This window comes from Otolemur garnettii, unplaced genomic scaffold, assembly GCF_000181295.1.
Source record: "Otolemur garnettii isolate 467f Iridium unplaced genomic scaffold, OtoGar3 scaffold00004, whole genome shotgun sequence".
NCBI classification, from domain to species: domain Eukaryota; kingdom Metazoa; phylum Chordata; class Mammalia; order Primates; family Galagidae; genus Otolemur; species Otolemur garnettii.
In genome coordinates, this window is record NW_003852399.1 from 5617027 (window position 1) to 5640164 (window position 23138).

The following is a 23138-nucleotide window of genomic DNA, read 5'->3' on the forward strand; positions in this document are numbered from 1 at the left end:
TTTTTGAGACTGTCACACTCCATTGCCCTGGGTAGAGTGCTATGGCATCACAGCTCACAGGAACTTCAAACTCTTAGGCTCAAGCGATCCTCTTGCCTTAGTCTCCCGAGTAGCTAGGACTACAGGTGCCCTCCACAATGCCTGGCTATTTTTAGAGACAAGGTCTTACTCTTCTTCAGGCTGGTCTCAAACTCTTGAGCTCAAGGGATCAACCTGCCTTGGCTTCCCAGAGCTCTAGGATACAGGTGTAAGCTACCACACTCAGCCAAAATTAAACTGTTTTAATGCTTGATGTTTAACTATCAGATTCATTTCTGATGAAGTTAATTACACAGTAGAATTGCCTAATAGTGTAGCTTTTTATTTTAAAACTTTATAATTTTTAATATAAGTCTATGATTTCTATATTTTGAATTTTGTTTATGTATTTGATACTGAGTAGGTAATCTAAAATATATTTCCAAATTATATTATTGTTTTTATTAGGAAAGTCAGCCAGTTTATATTGATGTGATATAAAACTGACAGTGCCTTAGAAATCACCATATTGTAGTATTTTTAGATCAAGAAAAAACAGAAACCACCTGTAATAATCTAACTAGATTGGCTAGAATCAGTGCATTAATCTCCGTGACTGTTTCCTTTATCCTTATAAATGCCGGAATTATTTCAGAAGTCATTGGAACAATGCCTTTACAGTTTCGATGTTTCTCATTTGCTTCTTATCACCCTGTGAGATGAATATCTTAATCCTTATTTTATCCTGAAGCTTAAAAACGTCAGTGTTTACTGAACGTAGAGTCTCCTGGGTTGCGCTTATCTCCTCAGTCTCCAGGCTTGCACTCCTTGTGCTACTGCGTCACTGTCTCTCAGTCCTACACAAAATTTTTAATATTACAAGTGTCTCTTGTGCTAATTCTTGAAATAACTTAAATTATAAATCATCAGTTCCTCTAAGTAAAGTGAAACCATCCCATTGATAAGCAAAAAACAAGACACAAAACAAAGAAACAACTTGAGGGAATCAACTTGGTGAGGTGAAAAGTGCCAACTTTGGAACCTGGACAGACAGTGGTGAAAATCCTGGCTTACCGCTGAAAACCTCAGAGCAGCAGCTTCCTTATCTGAGAAATAGCCATTCATTTCTACCTCCATAGATTGCTGTGAAGATTAAATGAGCTGAAGCTGAGAACTTTGCCTGACCCAGAGAGGGTGCCAGAGCATGTTGACTCCCTCCTTCTCTCTACTGGGTTGTGGATGCAGATGGCACCTGCTAAGCTCAGACTTGCCTGCACCTCACCCCTCACACCTCCCACTGCAGACACTTTACTCTCCTTACCCTCCAAGACATGCCACTGTAATTCTTACCTTAAAGCCTCTGCCTGTAACTGTCTTTTATCTAGATAGAATACAGAATACTCTTCTTATTTCTCTGACTATCCAGATCTTTACCCATCCTCTCTCCTCCAGAAAACTCTCCTTGAACTGGGTTACCTCCTTCAGTTCCGTCCAGTTCCTCTGCACACCCACTACCGCCTTTGCACCTACCCGTTACCACATGGACTTGAGCCTTTAATCCATTTCTGCCAAGTGTTGTAGACTGAGCTATTCATGTGGAAAATTTAATCTCTCCTACTATGTCACATGCTTCAGAAGTTTTTGTTGTTTGGAGAATTCCTACAAGCAGTGTTAGGCCCCTAGTAAAAAGCTCTGTAAGTTAAGAACTGGATTTGTGAAAGATGATTTAATTAAATTCAAAGCCACAGCTAAGGCTATTCTGAATTTTGAGTAGTCTTTCCTTGTTTCTCTATTAACAGAAAATCTTCAAGCGTGGTTCAGAGAGATCTCGAAACAAATATCATCTTTAAATTATGATGATTCTACTGCTGCAGGCAGAAAAACTGTACAGTTAATACAAGCTTTGGAGGAGGTAAGGGAACACTCTGGAAACGGCAGTTCTTGGATCATGAATCCTACCTGTGACCCACCCAGCCAACTCCTCCTACAACTGTATCTACCAGAACATTTCTTCAGAAGCAAAAGCAGAGTGAATTAATATGCTTCCTGTAATATTATATGCAGTGTCCCAACTTTGGAGAAATAACTAAATGACCAGCATGAAGAGAATGGTAGCAAAAATGGTGGTATTTTAATGTGAGGAAACTTGGAAAAATAATTATGAAAACAATATAGAAAGATTGGGTAGATTGTGATAAACGGGAGAAAGCAAAACAAATGGTACATGTGCACCATTTTAATATTTGTATAAAAGTGTGTGCTTGGGGAAAAAACTGGACAGGAATACACAGAAATGAAAATAATTTTATAATGATCACATGCTTGAAAGTGGTGTATTTTCTTTCTGTTGGGTTTTTTGTTTGTTTGTTTTTTGTGAGACAGGGTCTCATTCTGTTGCCTGGGTAGAATGCAGTGGCGGCATCATAGCTCACAGCAACCTCAAACTCCTGCACTCAAGTCATCCTCCTGCCTCAGCCTCCCAAGTAGCTGGGACTTGGCATGATAACCAGCTAATTTTTTAATTTTTGGTAGAGAGAAGTCTCTTGCTCTTGCTTAGGCTGGTCTTAACCTCAAGCAATAATCCACTCTCCAAAATGACTGTATTATAAGAATGATTATACCTTACCAATATTAAAATTTTGTGTTATATGCTTAAGTTAAGAATGGAAACTAAAATCATCAGAATAACCGTGACTTTTATAATTTAAAACATCATCTTTACTCAATATATTAATATAACCCTAGGCAGTTAGTATGATTACATATAATTAATACTTTTTTCACTGGGCAGACTTTTTTTTTTTTTTTGCCATGCCAGCTTTCATTTGAATGGAAGACTTTCTTATAGGCTTTTTTAAATTTCTGCCAGTTTTTTGGATGGGCTCTATAAATGGCAGCACAGCATAATACTCTGTTGTTAGCGTACCACATATTCTCATTCCAGAATAATTGCACATTTGTACTAGTTCCACTTTGCCCGTTCTTTGGATTTTCTAGTCTGTAGTACGTTGGTAAACTTTGTAAATCTTGAATGTTTTTATCACTTGCCTTATTTATTTTGGCATGTAGCTCAGGTCTCTTGAGTTATACACATAAAATTTCAGATACTGTGGAATGATTATTTTGTTTTAAAGAGCATATGAAAATAACTTATATAAGTACCAACACATTGGTTGAAAAGTAACTTATTATGTAACTTATTTTTTTTAGCACTCCTGCAAACCTTCAGAACTAAGAGGGTTTTTCCATGTGTGTTTATTTATAGTAAAATGGAAAATGAGAGTCATCATTTATGATGTCCCCTGTGTCTGGGATAATAAGCAGTTGAATATTTTCTAATCCCAGGAACTTCAGCTTATATTTGAAATTATAATTTGAAGTAAAAATCTTATCAAGAAATTATTAGTAAATAGTATGCTTTATTTTGAAGTATTTTCAAAATAATTTGAGCACCATAGAGGTCCTTTAGAATGTTTAAATGAAATGTATTTATGTTACTCAGGTCCAAGAATTCCACCAGTTGGAATCCAATCTTCAAGTATGTCAGTTTCTTGCCGATACTCGCAAGTTTCTCCATCAAATGATCAGAACCATTAACATTAAAGAGGAGGTTCTGATTACGATGCAGATCGTCGGGGACCTTTCTTATGCTTGGCAGTTAATTGACAGGTAATGGGGGCAGATGACATTCGCTCTTGACCAAGGCCAGTAGGAACATCTTTTTACCATTTTCCTCTTTTACAGTTTCACTTCCATAATGCAGGAAAGCATAAGGGTAAACCCATCCATGGTCACCAAACTCAGAGCTACATTCTTAAAGGTAAGCAGAAAATAGGGAATGAGATCAGATTCTGTTACTAGAGAGAGTTGGCCTTCATTCTTACCGCATTCATTTCACAATTCCCACAATTTCATCTTTTTAGAAAGTTGGATAATTTAAGTATTTTAATAGACTGAAAATTGTTAGCAATTTTTCCATGGCAGCATAGTTTCATAAAATACCAAAAATGAAGTTTGAATTAATAATATAAGCTGGAGTGCCTTACAGAATATTTTTTATGAATTCAGAAATAGGCTTCTTTTTTTACCTCACTAGAAATGAGGTAAAAACATGAATTAATTCCGTCTACTTAGTCGTTCAAAAATTCTTACTGAGGCACTGCCGGAGACCTGGCATTTCCTCTCACGGTGAGGGAACAGTGATGAACACAGGCACAGCCCTCGCTCTCAAGGTTAATTTGAGATGGTAATATATTGACAAATGAATAGTTTACTCCCTGTCTTCTGACGGAGTTACCATATGTATCAACTCTGAGATATACTTTTTTTATGTTTTAAAATCTCTTTAATTAGGGGTGAATTTTATAACATCATAATTTAGTTGTCCGCATTTTCTTTCTTTCTGAGTGGGATGTAAAGTGGCACATAGAATGGCACTTACACTTGATGGCATCTTAGATTGGAAAGATTGAATAAGCCATCGTGCACAATGTCTGATGGCCACGCAGGAGAGTTGTCTCCTGTAGACTCAAGCATGCATCAGAATCTGCTGTAGGGCCTGTTGTCACACAGATTGCTGGGCCCTGCCCCATCAGAGTTTCTGATGTACTCCCACTGTTAATTATCCTACTGGGGTGGGCTCAATAATTTGCATTTCTAACAAGTTCCCAGGTAATGCTGATACTGCTGGTCCAGGGAGCACAATTTGAGAACAGGTAGCTCAATTTTTTAAAAATTGTATTATGAGAAACTATTAATGGTATTGATAAGATTTGGCAGTTTTTGCCCTCTACTGGGTAAAGCCCAAGTGTTTGTTTGTATGTTACATTTTCTTGAAAGAGAGAGATTTGTAGGACTTCTGTGAAACAGAGAAACAGATACTGTTCTTCTCTTCCAGCTTGCCTCTGCCCTTGATCTGCCCCTTCTTCGTATTAATCAAGCAAACAGCCCCGACCTCCTGAGTGTGTCTCAGTATTATTCTGGCGAGCTGGTGTCGTACGTAAGGAAGGTGAGAAATGCATCAAGATGTGTTGTGGCTGAACACAAAAGGTGCACGTGGAGCCCTGTACAAAGTCCACCCGTGTCCCTTCCCCTCTTTAAAATTTGATTCCAGAAATTTGCAATACCCCGGAATAAAAATTCTTAGTGCTACTCTGGACATATAGATGCAGTTTTACTTGCAAAGGACTTTTATTTCTATTTTTATAAATGCTGATGTTATTAACCTGCATTTTACAGATGTAGCAAAGTAAGAAGCAGAGATTACAGTGGCTTCTTCAAAATCACAGAGCTAATGGGTAAAAGGTCCAGATCTAAAATATTCTCGTCAGAACCTAATTCAAGTTTTCATGGGAATTTTGGTCCTTGTTTTAAGGACTTATAATGGAGCATGGAACTCGACAGGCCTGAATTCACATTTTATCTGTGTTGCATACTAGCTGAGTGGTCTGCAGTGATGTTACTTAACGTCTTTGAACATCCAGTCTTTCTAAAAGCTGTAATCTGGAAGTGATACATTCTTTTGCAGCATTTCTAGGATTCGCTTTATATTCTGTGAGCCATTAACGTCTGAAACCGTGGAGCCCTGCGCCTGCTAGCAGTCATTCAGAACAACTCTTTGCAGTTTCTTGGCATCCCTTCCTATAGACAAATGACTGTTTGTACACACCAGTATCCTTCTACTTTTTTATTTTTAGGTATTATGGGTACATAATAGTTATATATATCTATAGGATACATGTAATGTGTTGATACAGGCAAAGTCTCTTAATCAAATCAGCACCCTCTGTCATCCTAATATTGGTCAGCTAAGAAACACAGATGTTTAATTTTATTCCCTCCTTTCCTTTCACTAAAGGTTTTGCAGATCATTCCAGAAAGCATGTTTACATCTCTTCTAAAGATCATAAAGCTTCAGACCCACGATATCATTGAAGTGCCGACCCGCCTGGACAAAGACAAGCTGAGGGACTATGCTCAGCTTGGCCCACGATACGAGGTGCCGTGTCCCTTTGGTATTTAAAACTGAAAACCATGAAATATCCCTGGTCTGTGCTGTCTGCCATATTCCAGGGACCACCAGATCAATTCTGATTTGTTTCTGCACATGCCCAGTGATAGCCGTGGTTTACCACTTTAGTACAATCACACTTTTTTTCTTGACATTTCCCTGGCATCATTGAGGACCTTGCTCCCCCCAGCGCTGTCAGTGGAAATGGAGCTCAGCTGGTTACTGTTCTCTAGACCAGCCTTCATAATCAGCCCTTGTTTTCTTTGAGCTAGATTACTGAGACTTTTCATATTCTTCTTCCTGCATAGTATACTAAACCGATGGCTCAGAGTAATGTATATTTCATTTACCATTCTTATAGACAAATTTTAAGCCACTTAATAGGGAAGCATCCTCAGAGATTGTTCCTGAACCCAAACACCTCTGTGTTTTTCTCGCTGAACTAAAAATTGAAAGACATGAAAAGTAAAATCAAATGAAAATTGAAAATGTGATGTTCAGTGTCCCTTTCCTGTGACACAATTCAAAAAAAAAAAACATCAGGGATTTAGATTATCCAGCTTGGTATTTCTGCCTTACTTCTGATGAAATACCGCATCTGTCTGCCTTGCCAACGCCGCCGGTGTTGCTTGGGAAGAAGGTGGATGCCGGTGAAGAGGAAGTTACCTTTCCAGAGTGTCTACTGGTCTTTTCTAGCTGGAAGGAACCGTCCTTCTCAGTGAGTTCTGACTTTCATATTAGACATGGGAAATGAAGCCTATAGAAGGAGAGACGCCATGTCAGACATTAAAGAACCAGTTGATGGGCTCGGCGCCTATAGCTCAACCAGCTAAGGCGCCAGCCACGTACACCTAAGGTGGCGGATTCGAATCCCCAGCCCGGACCCGCCAAACAACAATGACGGCTGCAACCTAAAAATAGCCGGGCATTGTGGCAGGCGCCTGTGGTCCCAGCTACTTGGGAGGCGGAGGCAGGAGACTCGCTTGAGCCCAGGAGTTGGAGGTTGCTGTGAGCTGTAATACCATGGCACTCTACCCAGGGAAATAGTTTGAGGCTCTGTCTCAAAAAAAAAAAAGAACCAGTTGATGTCTCCTGACTCGGTTACCCGAGTTTCTGACTGTGGTCTTTACCACAGAGGCTCATTTCTGTAGGCACAAATGTCCTAAAGCTACATTCTCATTTTCATTATCTTGGCCCATATCACCCAGTGTTTTCAGCTTTCTACAGAAATATTAGGTCTTTTATCTGAAGTACTGTATTGTACCTCTTTCTCTTTGTTAAAGGTTGCCAAGCTCACTCACGCTATTTCCATCTTTACGGAAGGCATCTTAATGATGAAGACGACTTTGGTTGGCATCATCAAGGTAACGATTTTGGTGCTGGTCCTCTGGCCTCACTGTTTAGATTTTCTCAGTAATTGTCATGTGTAGAACAGGGAGTGATATCATCTGTGGTTTCATGTTCTGATTTTGATCTTTGTTTTACTCATTTATTGATTAAGGAAGAGAGAGCATTATAATCTTTATTTCTGCTAATACTTGAAGACAGTCTTATGGTATAGCCTTGGAGTTTCTTTATCTTTTAGAGAAAATGTGCATTACTGGTAACTTTTACCCAAGAGTTTTTAAGTCTAAGAAAATCTGTTTCATTGAATTTTTGTAAAAGCATGGAAAGCAAAATGATTCAGTTTCCTTGGGAAAATTGCTTTTCTCTCTCTGTCTCTCTCTCATTGTCTCTCTCTCTCTTTCCCTCCCTCTCTCTCCCCACCCTTTTTAGTAATTTTATTTTACACACCAGGTAGGGAGAGCTAAGATAACTGTGTCCCTCTCTGTCCACAGATCATGGTCATCACTGATGCGTGCACGCTCCACTCTTTTGTCTTTTTTCCTTCTCCTGGGTCCCCACTCCCTTTGCCTTCCCCATAGCTCCCACTGTGTGCATTTGATATATGCAAGTATCACTTTTAGCGTATGGCATTATTTTATGTGTGCATGTTTTTGATTTATCCAAATCTTATTGTGCTCTAAGTCTCATCTTTTCCCATCTTTTCTCATTGGTTATTGCTTTTGACTTGTATTTATGTTGCTATAGGTCAGATAGTTGTTTACTCTTTTCTGCTGTGTAGAATTCCACATTTTACTTAACCATCCCTGGGGACAGACACCTTTGCTTCCCATTGTCACAACCAGTGTCACGATGGAGCATCTCTGAGCATGACCTGTGCACGCCAGACCTGTGCAACAATTCCTCTGAGATTGATATCCCCAGGAGTGGGCCACTGGAACTTTTTTTTTTTTTTTTTGAGAGACAGGAGCCTCAAGCTGTCCCCCTGGGTAGAGTGCTGTGGCGTCACAGCTCACAGCAACCTCCAACTCCGGGGCTCAAGCAAGTCTCCTGCCTCAGCCTCCCAAGTAGCTGGGACCACAGGCGCCCGCCACAACGCCCGGCTATTTTTAGGTTGCAGCCGTCATTGTTGTTTGGCGGGCCCGGGCTGGATTCGAACCCGCCACCTTGGGTGTATGTGGCTGGTGCCTTAGGCACTTGAGCCATAGGCACTGAGCCGGGCCACTGGAACTTAGGGCCTATTCATACTGCCTTCACCACAGTGCTGCCAGATTGCCTTCTGAAAAGGTTGTTTCTAGTGTATCTGTTTAGATCTTCTCCACGACTTGGTATTATCCTCCTCCTTTCTGTTTTCTTTTTCTTGATATAAACCTCACTATTGTCCAGCTGCTGTGGCATCTCAGTTCATAGCAACCTCAAACTTTTGGGCTCAGGCGATCCTCTTGCCTCAGCCTCCCAACATCCATTTTCTACTTTTTGCCATCCCAAGAGATAGACAGTGGCATCTCTTTGCTATTTTAATTTGGAATGCTGCCATGACTAGTGATGTCCCCATTCACATAGTTCACGGTGCTTTTATTGACTTTTCCATTTATCTGATTTATTAGTTCAGTAGATTCTGAACTGAAAGAGGTTTGGCAGTGTACCCAGACATGAGACCAGGAGAGGTTCAGGCCAAGTTTAATGAAAGGGGACAGAGACCTGGGCAAAGATGGCATCTGCACCAAGGGTGGTTGGAGGCTTTTTTAAACTGGGTGTAAGGGGAGAAAGATTCCACAGCTTTCTGGAAGGTTCTGGTGGACAAATTACTTTGCAGCAGTAATTTTGGGGTGGGGCCAAGTAGGCCTTTTGTTCTCAGAGAAGAGGAGGAGTGTGAAGGGTTTAGGTCCCCAACATGAATAGTCCTCTGTGGGAATCAGGTTTCTAGTGTGGTTTAGGCCAGGCATCTCTGGAGGGCTTGTTGAATTTCTCAAACCCTGGAAGGATAACAACAGCCTGGTGGTCTACACAGGGTGTCTGGCACCTGGCAGGCTCAGGGTTGGGATTCTGGGGGTCCTGTTGATCACAGTCCAGGATCCTGGACCCCCCCCTTTTTCAGGGGCCACAGATGGCCCAATTGTTACCTGGTTATGTGGTAACTGAGAACAGAATGCCTAGCAATCAAAGATTACTATCGCCTGAGTGTGGCCCAGGTATAGATAGAAATCACTGAAGTGAGTTAGACAAGTTTACCCCCAATTTGTAAAGTGTAACTTGGAATCACACAGTGTGTCTGCAGGATTTTCCTGTCCTTTGTTTCCCTTCTTCTTATTGTTCATGATTACATGAAGCACCTTGTTTACAATAACTTTTATTTCACCTGAGATAAGTGAGGCTGAGATTTTTCTCACATCAGCTGCCCTCAGTACAGACCTGGCAAAGGTTGCGGGGACCCAGGCCCCCACATTCCTAACTTTCATAAGGATAGCTATTGAATTGCCAGTTTAACATTTGTGTTACTAAAATCCAAGAAACTACAGGAAGTGAACTTAAATAGAAATGAAACTCTGGTGTGTATTTTCTGGAAATATGCTGACAGAAAGAACATTGTAGCCCTTGGAATATGAACAGGATCTGCTGAACAGATGTTAATCTGATGCCAGTTTAATTCAGTTGATGGGCAAAGAATGCTTGTGAAAGTCACTCACTTTTTATTAATGAAGGATGATACACAGGATGATAAATCTTAGGACAGCAAAGGGACCAGAATAGAAAGGATATAATAGAGCCTAATGCAGGTAATTAGCTGTAATAATTATCAAAAGAAAAACGACTTGATAAAAGGTAAATCCTTCCCCACAGTCTTTCAGATGATAAGATCTGAAGGAATATCCTACTGACCCCATTCAACCCAGTAGACCCCCACTGCCAGGTAGCAAGAACAAGTCAGGACTTCTGGAAGGGGTCCTGTAGCCCTCAGTAACCTTTAACTTCAGAACATTAGGATACATTTCAAACATTTATGAAATAGGTTCATTTTAAACAAGTGAGATTCACAGATATACATATAAGTATCATTGTTAGAGGCGGTCAAAAAACAAAAAGAAAGGAATACAGATAGACGGTCCCTGACTTACAACCGTTCAACTTTATGATTGTACCTATACTATCTCTACCTGGTTTTTATTCTCAGTATAGTATTCAATAAATTATATGAACTATTCAATACTTTATTATAAAATAGACTTTGTGTTAGTTGATTTTGCCCAACTTCAGGTTAATGTAAGTTCTGACCACATAAAAGCTAGTATAAGCTAAATTATGATGCTCAGTAGATGAGGTACATTAAATGCATTTTTGACTTAATGACATTTTCAAGTTAAGTTAGGTTTATCAGAATGTTTCCTCATTGTAAATCAAGCAGCATCTGTACTTCAAAATCCATCAGTAGGGGAAATGGCTAAATATGTATATCATGGTACATTATTGCAATGGAGTCCACAGCCATTCAAAAAAGAATTTGTCACTGGACAGCTACCAAGATAGAAAATGAAAAGAGCTACTGCAGAACAGCAACAACATTAGCTACATCATTAGATTTGGACTTTTGAAATTAATGTGTGTTTAAGGTCGAGTATTTATGTGTATAAATGAATAAAGGTCTAGAAGATCCATATGAAAACCGTGAACTGTTGTTGACTTTGGGAGAGGGTAATAGAAATGTGTGGAAGGAGCGGTGTGAAGACGGCTTTCTTATGGCTGTGATCACTTCCAGCGATGATAGAAATTCAGGAAGAACCAGAAGAGCCATGTGACCTTTAGATTCCTGAAAACACTCAACTCTTTTTCACTAATCTGTTCTTATAAGGAATATTTCTTTGAAAAGTTCATATTAGGCTCGGCGTCTATAGCTCAACCGGCTAAGGCGCCAGCCACGTACACCTAAGGTGGCGGGTTCGAATCCCCAGCCCAGACCCGCCAAACAACAATGACGGCTGCAACCAAAAAATAGTCGGGCGTTGTGGCGGGCGCCTGTGGTCCCAGCTACTTGGGAGGCGGAGGCAGGAGACTCGCTTGAGCCCAGGAGTTGGAGGTTGCTGTGAGCTGTAATGCCACGGCACTCTGCCCAGGGGGACACCTTGAGGCTCTGTTTCAAAAAAAAAAAAAAGAAAAAAAGAAAAGTTCATATTAATTCTTTGATTTTGTACTCATTGACTTTTTTTTTCTTTTTTTGAGACAGAGTCTCTCTCACTATGTCACCCTCAGTAGAGTGTCATGGTGTCACAGCTCACAGCAACCTCAAACTCTTGGGCTAAAGTGATTCTCTTGCCTCAGCCTCCCAAGTAGCTGGGACTACATGTGCCCACCACAACACACACTTATTTTTTGTCATCATTGTCCTTGTTGTTTAGCAGGCCTGGGCCGGGCTTGATCTTGCCACCCTTAGTATATGTGGCCAGCACCCTAACCACTGAGCTACGGGCACCAAGCCTATATTTTTATAATTTAGCCTTTTATGTAAAATCATAGATACTGAAAACGGCAGAAATAATGATGTAGTTTATTGGGTTACTGTAAATACCACTCATTCTAACCAGTCCATAAGTCAAGAAATAGGAATGGCTTGGTGCCTGTAGATCAGTGGTTAGGGCTCCAGCTACATGCACTGGGGCTGGTGGATTCAAACCTGGCCTGGGCCTGCTAAACAACAATAACAACAACAACAAAATAGCCGGGCATCGTGATGGGCACCTGTAGTCCCAGCTACTTGGGAGACTGAGGCAAGAGAATCACTTAAGCCCAAGAGTCTGAGGTTGCTATGAGCTGTGACGCCATGGCACTCCACCAAGGGCGACAAGGTGACACTGTCTCAAAATGAAAAAAGAAAAAAATAGGATTGAGCCAGCCCCACTCTGGAATCCCCATCATGTGTCCTGACCAGTCTCAGGTGCTCCATAGTTTCCTTATCTAAGGGTAAATCTCTAGACACTAAAGATTTTTTTTTCAGTTGGGTCTTTTAAGTCCTTTTTTAATCTACAGATTTCTTATCCATTCCTTTTTCTTTTTCTTACAACTTATTTGTTAACAAGCCTGGTGCATTTCACCTTGACTTTCTACACTGTGTCCATTTTGCTGATTGCATAGTCTTGATGTAGTTCAAAATATTTCTCTGCAACTCCCATTGCAAAATTGTCTTATTTGACGTTTAAATATAAAGCCAGAGAGAACTCATCAATTGTCTTTATGACTTTTTAAAATAATGATTCTTTACAAATTAAAAAGAATGAGTCTCGGGGTGGCGCCTGTGGCTCAGTGGGTAGGGTGCCGGCCCCACATACTGAGGGTGGCAGGTTCAACACCACCCCCAGCCAAACTGCAAAAATAAATAAATAACAAGACCATTAAATATAAAAAAAAAAAAAGAATGAGTCTCAGGGAATTTAAGGGAGGATGTTAAAACCACTTGATTTTTTGTGGATCTGATAGCAGACTGTTTTATAGGGAATAGAATCTTTTTACATTACAGGGGAAAAAATTAGCAAAATAAGCTAATAGTATTAGATAGTAGATTCGATTTTCTATTTTATCTCCCAAATTAGAAACAGCATTCTAGGAGTGCTGAAGGGAAAGAGAATTTTTCAATTTAGAAAGTGGTCCAACCCCAAACTTGAGTTTGTTCCTATGGATGAAGATACCCTGAGATAACATCATCTGAACTAGGCCCTTCATCCCACACCGCCTCCTGGTGATAAGAACAGGATCTTTTTACTTTTAATGAAATAATTAGAATACGAGGCCCTTTAAAACTTAACATTTTCACCATCTTTGACATACCATGTTGTAAAAGTGTCATCATGAATTTTTCTGGGATAAACAGAGTCTTCGAAAGATGATTGGTTTAACAGTTCTGTCCAAACTATGTACAAGATCACATAGCAGCAAGAAAGGAAAAATGTATAACCATTTAGACATGAGGTAGGAAAATGCTCTGCGATGGATCCTGGCCATCACCTTTCCTCTGGATTTCTTCAGGACTGAATCTTTCCTAACTGCCAGTTAATAATCTTTTCTTGTGCTTAGGTGGATCCAAAGCAGTTGCTGGAAGATGGAATCCGGAAGGAGCTTGTTAAGCGTGTTGCTTTCGCCCTTCATAGGGGGCTGATATTCAACCCTCGAGCCAAGGTACCCGGCACTCTAAATGCACCTTTTTTTCTACTCACCTCGCAGCATAGACTAGAGTTTTTAACCAGTCATGGACTAGACCTTTCCTCTTAGCTAGTGTATATCTCATCTGTGATTTTCAATACGAGCAACTAATATGCTTTTTATCTATGATCCATTTCTATGATGAGAAAATCCTTTTTAAAACCAGTATTTCTTTCCTATAATTGTCAATCCCCCAGTTTAAGAACTGAACTGATATTTACGACTCATAGTTACTTACTACAGTTAAAAGAATTTGTTAACCTTGGCTTGGTGCCCATAGCACAGTGGTTATGGCGCCAACCATATGCACCGAGGCTGGTGGTTACATGCTAAACAACAATGTCAACTGCAACTAAAAAAATAGCCAAGTGTTGTTGCAGGTGCCTATAGTCCCAGCTACTGGGAGGCTAAGGCAAGAGAATAACTTAAGCCTAAGAATTCGAGGTTGCTGTGAGCTGTGATGCCACAGCACCACCGAAGGCAACATAGTGAGACTCTGTCTCAAAAGAAAAGAAAAGAAAGAATTTTTTTAACCTTAAAGCAGACAGGAAAAGTAAAGGCTATAATTATTTATTTTGCTTAATCTGTTAGGAAATAAGGTAATTTTCCTCTGGACACACAAAAAATAGGCCTAGAGTCTAATGTGGTGGTTGACAGTCTCCTCCAATATAATAGATTAACATTTTCCCTTTTGCACAGCCAAGTGAATTGATGCCTAAGCTGAAAGAGCTGGGAGCGACTATGGATGGATTCCATCGTTCTTTTGAATATATACAGGACTACGTCAACATTTACGGTCTGAAGATTTGGCAAGAAGAGGTGTCTCGTATCATAAACTACAATGTGGAACAAGAATGTAATAACTTCTTAAGAACAAAGGTATCTAATACATTTTAAAATCCTTGACTGTATTTTTTGTTTCTCACATTTAAAGTATATACTCCAAGCCTCAGAAATGCCCCCAAGAAAGTTTATTTAAGTAGTTACTAAAATCAGTACCATCCGCATACCTTCAGGAACCATGAAGACTGCAGAAGAGATGACATGGCACTTGACTGTCCTTTCTGGCAGCCTTTGCTCAGTGGCTCCAGCCGCTTGTTGTAATTGTTGTAACCCAAGTGGTCGGGAGTTTAAAAAACTTAGGACTTTTCCAGTGAGGTTTGATCAGATTATACACTTCGGAGTGGAATTGCTGAGACACGTAGTTGTTCTGTGTTCACCCTACTGAGGAACTCCCAAACTGTTTTCCTCAGTGACAGCACCATTTTACATCCCTATCAGCAGTGTAAGAGCTCCAGTTTCTCTGTGTCCTAACCAACACTTAACCCTTTCCTTTTGTTTAATTAGAACCCCCTGTGCTGGTGAAATGATATCTCATTGTTGCTTTACTTTGATTTCCTAATCACTAACGATGTTGAGCCTCTTTTCCCGTGCATATTGGCCATTTGTATACCATCTTTAGAAAAAGGAGTACTAAACTCTTTTGCCCATTTTCCCCATGGGTAAAAAAAGAGCATCAGAATTATCAGGGCAATGCTGAGAAGTTTGATTTTAGTCAGGAGATAATAAGGAGACACTCTGCAAGTTTCCATGTAGGGAACTGACGCGGGGTGGGTGACATGTTCAAAAGATTAAGTGTTTTCCAACCTTGTGGTGGTTTGGATTGTTATATTACACTGGTGCATGTCAACTCATAAGACAAACAGCCAGAAGTTCCCGGGGCTCTTCTCACTTCTTCATCACTTCACTTTTCCACAAACATTTCTTTTTTCATAAATGTTACATGTGGAATTTCTGGGAAGCTTTTAATGTAGTTTTAGATATTCATTCTTCAAAATCAATGAACATTTATTATCACTCTTCATGCAATAATACCTTCGTAAAATTATGGGAGGAAAGGATAACCAGGTTACCTTGTCAAAGAGGCACTAAAATATGGTTTTATTTTCTAGATTCAAGACTGGCAAAGTATGTACCAATCTACCCATATCCCAATACCAAAGTTTACCCCTGTGGATGAATCCGTGACATTTATTGGTCGACTCTGCAGAGAAATCTTGCGCATCACAGACCCGAAGTAGGTGTATCTGCATTCTCCTGAGCCCTGCACACTACGGACAGTCTCCCTGTACCTGTGGCACTGCAGCACATCCCCCTAGTCCCGTCACTAGGGCTTGCACTTGCCAACTCAAATCCAGCCTTTCAGATGACCTCCTTTCTCCTTATTTCTTAGCCCAACATTCAAGCACTGTAACAGTCACAGCTGCCACTTATGGAGCACTCACCTTGCGCTCTGGACAGCACCTCACACACATCCATTCATTCACTCATCACAGCAGCCTTACAAGGCAGGCATTGCTGTTATTCTCAGGGGAAATATGATGAATTTACAAGGGTACATGTCCTACCTACTAAATGTAGATTATAAACGTCTTAACACGATAATTAAGAAAGTGCAGTGAAGGCCATATTAATCAGTTTGTTGTATTTCAAATTGTATATAAAACCAGCACATTGTACCCCATTAATGCATTATTGTACACAACTATGATTTAGTAAAAGTAAAATAAAATAAAGAAAGGTGATGAAGTAACTGAGACACAGAAAAGCTACTTAGTCACCTGCTCAGGATCACACACGCAGTTAATGAATGGAGGACCTAAAATACACACGAGGCTCTCTGACTCTGGGCCCAGCTCCTAAGCACTGCACTGTTCAGGGGCAGGCATTGTATACAGCATGTCCCATCTACATGTGGGTCACATGGGCTCTGCACGCAGCAGGATCTGGGTGAAAGTCTCATAATAAAGACTCTCGAGACTATTTTAGGTAAGCACCGAGCAGAGAGCAGCGTGCTGCCTCTCAGTCAGTCCACCTGAGCCCCTTCTTTTTCTTCAGCTGAGCCTCAGACAAAGCAGGTGGTATTAACACCAACTGAGGAAAGTGTGGGCTCGTGTCCGCTGGCTCTTGTTTTCCCCTGGGCCTGGGTCACTGAGTAGAATAGCTGGTGGAATTGCCCAGGAAAAAGCAATCCTCTTCTTTCTCTCTCTAGCTATGCTTGGAGTTCAAGTTGTGTGAATTAAATGTTCTTTTGACCGGGATCCTTTGTACTACCTTCTAATCCAGGCTTATTTTGTCTCTCAAAAACATGAAAGTTGACAAACCATATATAAACTTCTTCTAGAATTATCAACAGAAATAAGGAATTTTGTTCAGGACTGGTGGGTAGAAAAAAGTACATGATCCAAAAGGTTTTGTAGCAGCTCCTCTCTTGGTACCCCTGGGTCCAGTCACTGAAGCCCTTTTAGAAAACAGTCCTCCTAGTTCCCAGAGTGCTAGGATGATAGGCATGAGCCCCCACCTCAGCCAGTGTTGTTGGTTTTGGTCATTACCATTGTTATTGTCTTGCTCCTGAGTCAAAATGGAATCATCTGGAGATAACCAGAAAATGGCATCTACAAGTTTAAGGAACTAGGAAGAAAGAGCAAATTAGTTTGTCGTCATAGTCTCAAATGTTAGATGGAGAGTGAGGCTGCTAAGTTCCTTTGTTTCCAAATGGCAATGACACAGTTGTCCCCTGCCTCTGGAAATTTAGAGAAAGTCTCCACAGAGATACATCCGGGCTCTAGTCTTCCAGCCTCAGGGCTGAACCACCCGGTGGCTTCTCAGCATGACTCCAGATCAGCCCCACAGCTCAGTGGAAGTGAATGGCTCCTACCGTGACACAGCTTGGGGCAGGGAAAGGTGCCCTAACTGAGAGTGGCCTTACTGGTCCACGGAGTGGGACCCGAGATGGAAGTTGGAAAACACAAATTGTGTGACTGTTGTACTTCATATGTGCTGCCCCCAAACCTGGTGGCCCCACATCTCCTGAGGATGAATTCTGAGCTGCTGTGGGGCTTTTGCTTTGTTTTCATTTTAGAATGACATGTCACATAGACCAACTGAACACTTGGTATGACATGAAAACTCACCAGGAGGTGACCAGCAGCCGCCTTTTCTCAGAAATCCAGACCACCTTGGGGACTTTTGGTCTGAATGGGTTAGACAGGCTTCTCTGCTTTATGATTGTAAAAGAGTTACAGGTGAGCCTTTTGACTTTCATGCCTGTTTTCTGCTGTGTGGGGGGAGAAATGAGAATACATCTTGATGGGTATTTGAATTAAGTTCATTTAGCTTTTCTTGTACTCTTTTTTATAGTGACTTCAGCTACATATGATTTCTGTTAGGTAGATAACAACTGAGAATAAACTGGAAGTTCTTTGGTCAGCCTGGTATCTTTCTGGTTAGACTGTTTTTTGTGAGTCTCACCTTAGGAAGGTGAGACTCTTTAATCTTCGAGCCAGTAACTCTCCCCTGGAGGATGTTTCCAGTGGGAACCTGAAGCTGCTTTCCTCAGTCGTCCTGTTCAGAGGCTTGGTTCCACCTAGCATTTTCCATTACTGGCATACTTATTCATGATATTCATTAAGTTTGGTCCTCTGATCACGCCTTCTTGTTTTTAGAATTTCCTCAGTATGTTTCAGAAAATTATCCTGAGAGACAAAACTGTTCAGGAGACTTTAAAAACCCTCATGAATGCTGTCAGCCCCCTAAAAAGTATTGTAGGTAAGTATCTTGAAATTAGCTTGAGGTGGAGGTAACACTGTAGGCTTTTCGAATGTACTAAAAGAGAAAATTATGTTTAACTTTCCAGCAAATTCGAATAAAATTTACTTTTCTGCCATTGCCAAAACACAGAAGATTTGGACTGCTTATCTCGACGCTATAATGAAGGTATGTTGTGGGAGAGTGGGCAATGATCAACACTATATTTCTAAAATTTTCATTTTCTTATAACTTTATTACCTAAAGAAAGCACCTCATTGTCAGTTAAATGAGAATATTATACTTTATTGTTGTTTTTAAGTTCACTTGTTTTTTTATCTTCCTCCTGGACCTGTTCTTTTTTCATTTTGGTTTGCGGTTTCTTTGTTTGGTTTTAGAGAAAGGGCCTCTGCTGCCCAGGCGGGGGGCAGGAGCACCCTCACAGAGAAGCTGTTCTTGACTGGGCTTGGTATGAGCATATTATTTTCCTTTTTCTCAAGAAAACTGGTTCTTTTTGAAATGCCTTATGCCCAGATGTGCTTTCCCACATGGAAATGGAATCTTTTCTCCTGCAGTCTTAAGTCCTCCTTCCCTAACAAAGTCATTTTTACAGACCGAACCTGCTCTAAGTGGCCATTAGAACAGGGTGTCCCTCTCCACTCTTGTATCTGCATAGACGTTAGGAAGCCACATTCTTTGAGGGTATAAATTATCCCTACATTATGAATAAAACATTTTGTCTTTGGAAACAAATAAGAACGAGGAATGAAGATTTAATTTACTGGATCAAAGCCTAACTTATTTTAGAATCTGGTCACCTATTTCCCTGCCCTCACCCCGTGGCAGAAGTTCCCAGGGGCCTCTGCGTCTTCTGTGTGCCCTTCTCTCCTCACTCGATAATCCGAGAGACTCGATAACCCCTCTTGACCACCCATTCTGTGCGAGGCATTGTTAGTTGCTCCGAGAGACAGAGTTAAACAGAATGCTACCTGTCTCCTCAGAAAACCTATTCACAATCCAGTAGGAAACAATATATTTCCTGGTGCAAAACTGTGGTTCATAATTAAAAATATCACCTGCCATAGGAAAAATCGAGAATGCTAAGAGAATTTGGGAAGATTCCAGTCTCTTGTTCTGAATTATTTAAGTTCTTCATTGAGACAGTACTCATTGGTATTTCAGCCACATTCACCATACATTGCCCATAATTTTGATAAATGGGGTTTTTTGGTGGGGGGAGGGGGTAAAGGGAGGGTTTTTTTTTTTTTCCTTTCCTTTGGATCACTAAACAAACAGAATAAGTAATATGGCAGCCCTGGGCTCTGCTTGGTGTGCTCTTGTGTCACAGGCCTGACGCTCCCCTGGCCACATGACTGTCAGGTGTTGAACACTTTCTAGGCCGAGTTCCTCATTGCTGGAAAATCTTGTAGGAGGATTAAAAAGTCACCTGAGATTGGACAGGCCTGAGTCTCAACTCTGTAAGAGGCCAAGAGGGACTATAGGCAGTCTGTGATTGCTGGGGACTCTGTAGTAGCCACTGACTGTGTGAGTCAGTGATCTTTAAACAAAGCCCCCAAGGACAAATTTCTCTTTTTTGTCTTGAATTAAGGAACTTGCAGTCACCAGACCAGTGTTAATAGTGGGGCACAATGATAAAAAATGTTTGTGACAGCAGCTACTGGCCACATGTAGCTCTTGAGCACATGAGATGTGGGCTGTGGTCCTGAGGAACTGAATTTTTAATTTTATTTCATTCTAATTCAAGTTTAACTAGGCCCATGTTGCTAGTGGACAGTGCAACTGTAGAAAAATTTTGGAGAAAGAATGATAAGCCACATATCTATAAATGAGCAAATGAATAGGTCGACTAAGTTCATCATCCATCCCAGGCTCTTCAACTGCTCAGGAGTTTTTAAAGCTCGCCGTAAGGGAGCCCCCACATAGAAAATGTCAGCCACAAAGATCCCATACACAATAAGGGAGAACAAGTTATAGTGGGCTGGCTTTCTTTGTTTCCATTTCTAGATTTATATTTTGAAGAGAATCCTTGACATAGAGTATCCTAGACATAGGGAATTAAGCAAGGAATCACAAGGCCAGATACAGGGTTTGGGGGATATTTCTGAATGGTCTGGGAACTATTTCCTTGGCCTTGCCCTATTCTAAGTTTTCAATAATACTTTTCTATAAATTAAAAGATCTCTTATTTATAGACAGCAGGTAATCACTTCCTATCACCTAACAGCCATTCTGGGTGTCTCCAAATACTATTTATGCTCATCACCACTGTGAATGACCATAGTTGATCCATCATGTCAGCATAACTGTATCGTGAATCTGTTCTTTTAGTACTTTAATAGTTATATTTCATTGCATTGGTTTCCACTGTTACCCTCTGTGTCTGTTTTATTTTATACATTTAAAAGCACTATTCTGAGATGGTGTCCTGGGCTTTGCCAGATTCTCAAAGGGACTCAAGGTACATAAAAAAGTTGGGAACCCCCCGTAGTAAGGGATTATCATTTTTAGAGAGGCCGTCTTGGAACATTTACGCGGATTGTTTTGTAATCCAGATAACTACATGATCTGTAGTAGTGGTGACATGGACAGACTTATATTCACCAAATTTGAGAGTACTGGCATGACGTAGTGGCATCCTTAGGACCTGGGAAAGTTCAGGTTAATATCAATAAGGAGGCAAGGTCTAAACTTTGTTATTCCAAAAACACTTCACAAAAAGATACCATTGACAAATGAACAGAACATGAATGGATTGTTTTGTAACGCTTGGTCTTTTGGTATTTTGAGGTTGGCACACAGGAGTCCAGGAGTCTGTTCAGACGTTCTTTGACAGATCCCTAATTGTTCCATCAGGTATGGTGCTCATCTGAGCGTGGAGCCATTCAGGATTTTCTGTGGAGTGTGGTGATCCTTCCAGTGACAAATTACCATCTCTGGGTCTGCCTCCTTCCTATCACTCTGAAGTGCGTGTATGTGTCTGTACTGTCTACTCTTCTCTTGCTGTTCACAGGTTGGGCAGATGCAGATTCTGCGACAGCAGATTGCTAATGAATTAAATTATTCTTGTCGGTTTGACTCTAAACATCTGGCAGCTGCTCTGGAGAACCTCAATAAGTAAGTGCAGGGGTTGGAAACAACCATCTTGGGCTTGGACTATTCACCATGCAGGCTCCCCAGTTTCTTCCTTTAAGTTCTTTTTGGGTAAGAGGTCTCTGAATTTATAGGCTTCCTTCACATGGATAATCAAATCTGTCTTCAGAAGCCTCTTTCCCCAGTATTGTCCCTTACTTGTGACTGACTCTGTGTGTGTGTGTCTTCCACTCTGTCTCTGACTCTCAGATAGATTCATTTATTCAGCCAACATGTATCAATCACATCATCATACCAGACATGGAGCTGCACAGATTTGGAAAGCAATTCTTACCTAAATCCATACCTAGCTTTCTACAGGATGATCACTCATCATCAGGGGGCAGTGGAATGTGTGCTCGTGACCAGGCGTGGTTATTGGTACATGTGCTGGAAGGGACTTGGGTCCTCCACTCACCAGCAGCCTGCTCTCATTTTACGTCGTCTGCGTAAAGATAAAAAATCCATGCTTCTCAGTCACCAAGTCAGTGCTTCTGAGAAAGTAGCTATTGAAAACAGTTCAGGCAAATCATAAAACTGAATCATGAATGAATTTGATTTATATTGACTCCAAAAGATAAGGTAATTTTAGGTGGAATTTTCCACTTATAACCAACCACAGGCATGGAAACTGAAAATTAAAAGGATCACATGTGAAAACTGAGGCCCAGAAAGATTATGTTATTGGCCTGTAATAACTGTTGTATAAATTCAGTTAATCACTAATGTTTACCACAGTCTTTTCCCCTTCATTTAGGGCTCTCCTAGCAGATATTGAAGCCCATTACCAGGACCCTTCACTTCCTTACCCCAAAGAAGATAACACACTTTTATATGAGATCACAGCCTATCTGGAGGCAGCTGGCATTCACAACCCACTCAATAAGGTGAGTGATTAAAACTTATAATGGTGTGGAGGAAGGAAGTGTGGTGCAAAAGGTGATTTGGCTCAGGTGACAGATGAGTGTGTAAAAATACCAGGACAACTTTGGATTCAGACCCCAGACCCTCCATTCCCTCAAGTTCCCAGCCCTACTGAGCGATTATCACACCTTCCCTAAGAATCAGGTGCTCATGTTGGTGAAAGCTCATGTGAAGTGAAGAGTCTGTGTCAGCAGGAGAGATTAGTTTGGGGATTGGTGTTTGAACTGCAGCTAAATGGCAGCATTGCTCTGTCTTGCTCTAATGAGATGCTTCCCCTCGTGACTGACAGTAACCACAGTGATAACCAGGGGCTCCAGATTCTTCTCTGCAGCTCTGAACGCCAAAAACTTCTGAGAACGGAAATACTTCAATAAGTTGATGCCAGATCTCCTTTGTGGGCAAAACCTGTCCTAAACTGACTTAGGCTACTTATGCTGGTTACTTACCCTCCTTCAGTGTCAGTGATCATATGTTTGGATGCAGAAATACTCACGGCTTTGATTATAGGCCATTACCCCTGGCCCCTATTGTCTTTCTTAAATTGTAAAATTGGAACTTCTGAAATCTGTATTATCCCTTGGATATCTTTGAATAAAAGAGTATGGACTGGGCCAGCAGCTAACATCTTTTGAGTATTTACCACATGCCAAGCACTGTCTTTAACCCCCATCATGAATCATCTCACTTAATCTCTAATAGCTCTGTGACATATACCATCATTAGCTAAGGAACCTGAGGCTTGGAGAGGTTAACAGTTTCCCCAAGACTCCATACTTGTAAGTGGCAGAGCAAGGCAGTCCAACTGGCCCTGTGCTCCTGAGCTGCCTTGTGCTCTCTTTCCTATGAATTTGGACAGCATAGAGGCTGGAGCTGGCCATGTACACCCTGACTGTACTTCTGCCATGTTCACTGGGAGAGA

At 40.9% G+C, this 23138-nt stretch overlaps 1 protein-coding gene across 1 annotated transcript in view; it reads left to right on the top strand.

Moving 5' to 3' along the window:
- Positions 1–23138, top strand: part of WASHC5 (WASH complex subunit 5) — a 65145-nt gene that overhangs the window by 30852 nt on the left and 11155 nt on the right. Inside the window, exons 12-25 of the mRNA XM_003782347.3 lie at positions 1818–1930; positions 3521–3687; positions 3763–3838; positions 4916–5026; positions 5876–6016; positions 7312–7392; positions 13433–13534; positions 14258–14437; positions 15511–15635; positions 17481–17643; positions 18064–18166; positions 18255–18334; positions 21177–21280; positions 22053–22182. Coding sequence (XP_003782395.1) covers positions 1818–1930; positions 3521–3687; positions 3763–3838; positions 4916–5026; positions 5876–6016; positions 7312–7392; positions 13433–13534; positions 14258–14437; positions 15511–15635; positions 17481–17643; positions 18064–18166; positions 18255–18334; positions 21177–21280; positions 22053–22182 — 1676 coding nt within the window. The remainder of the gene's footprint in view (positions 1–1817; positions 1931–3520; positions 3688–3762; positions 3839–4915; positions 5027–5875; positions 6017–7311; positions 7393–13432; positions 13535–14257; positions 14438–15510; positions 15636–17480; positions 17644–18063; positions 18167–18254; positions 18335–21176; positions 21281–22052; positions 22183–23138) is intronic.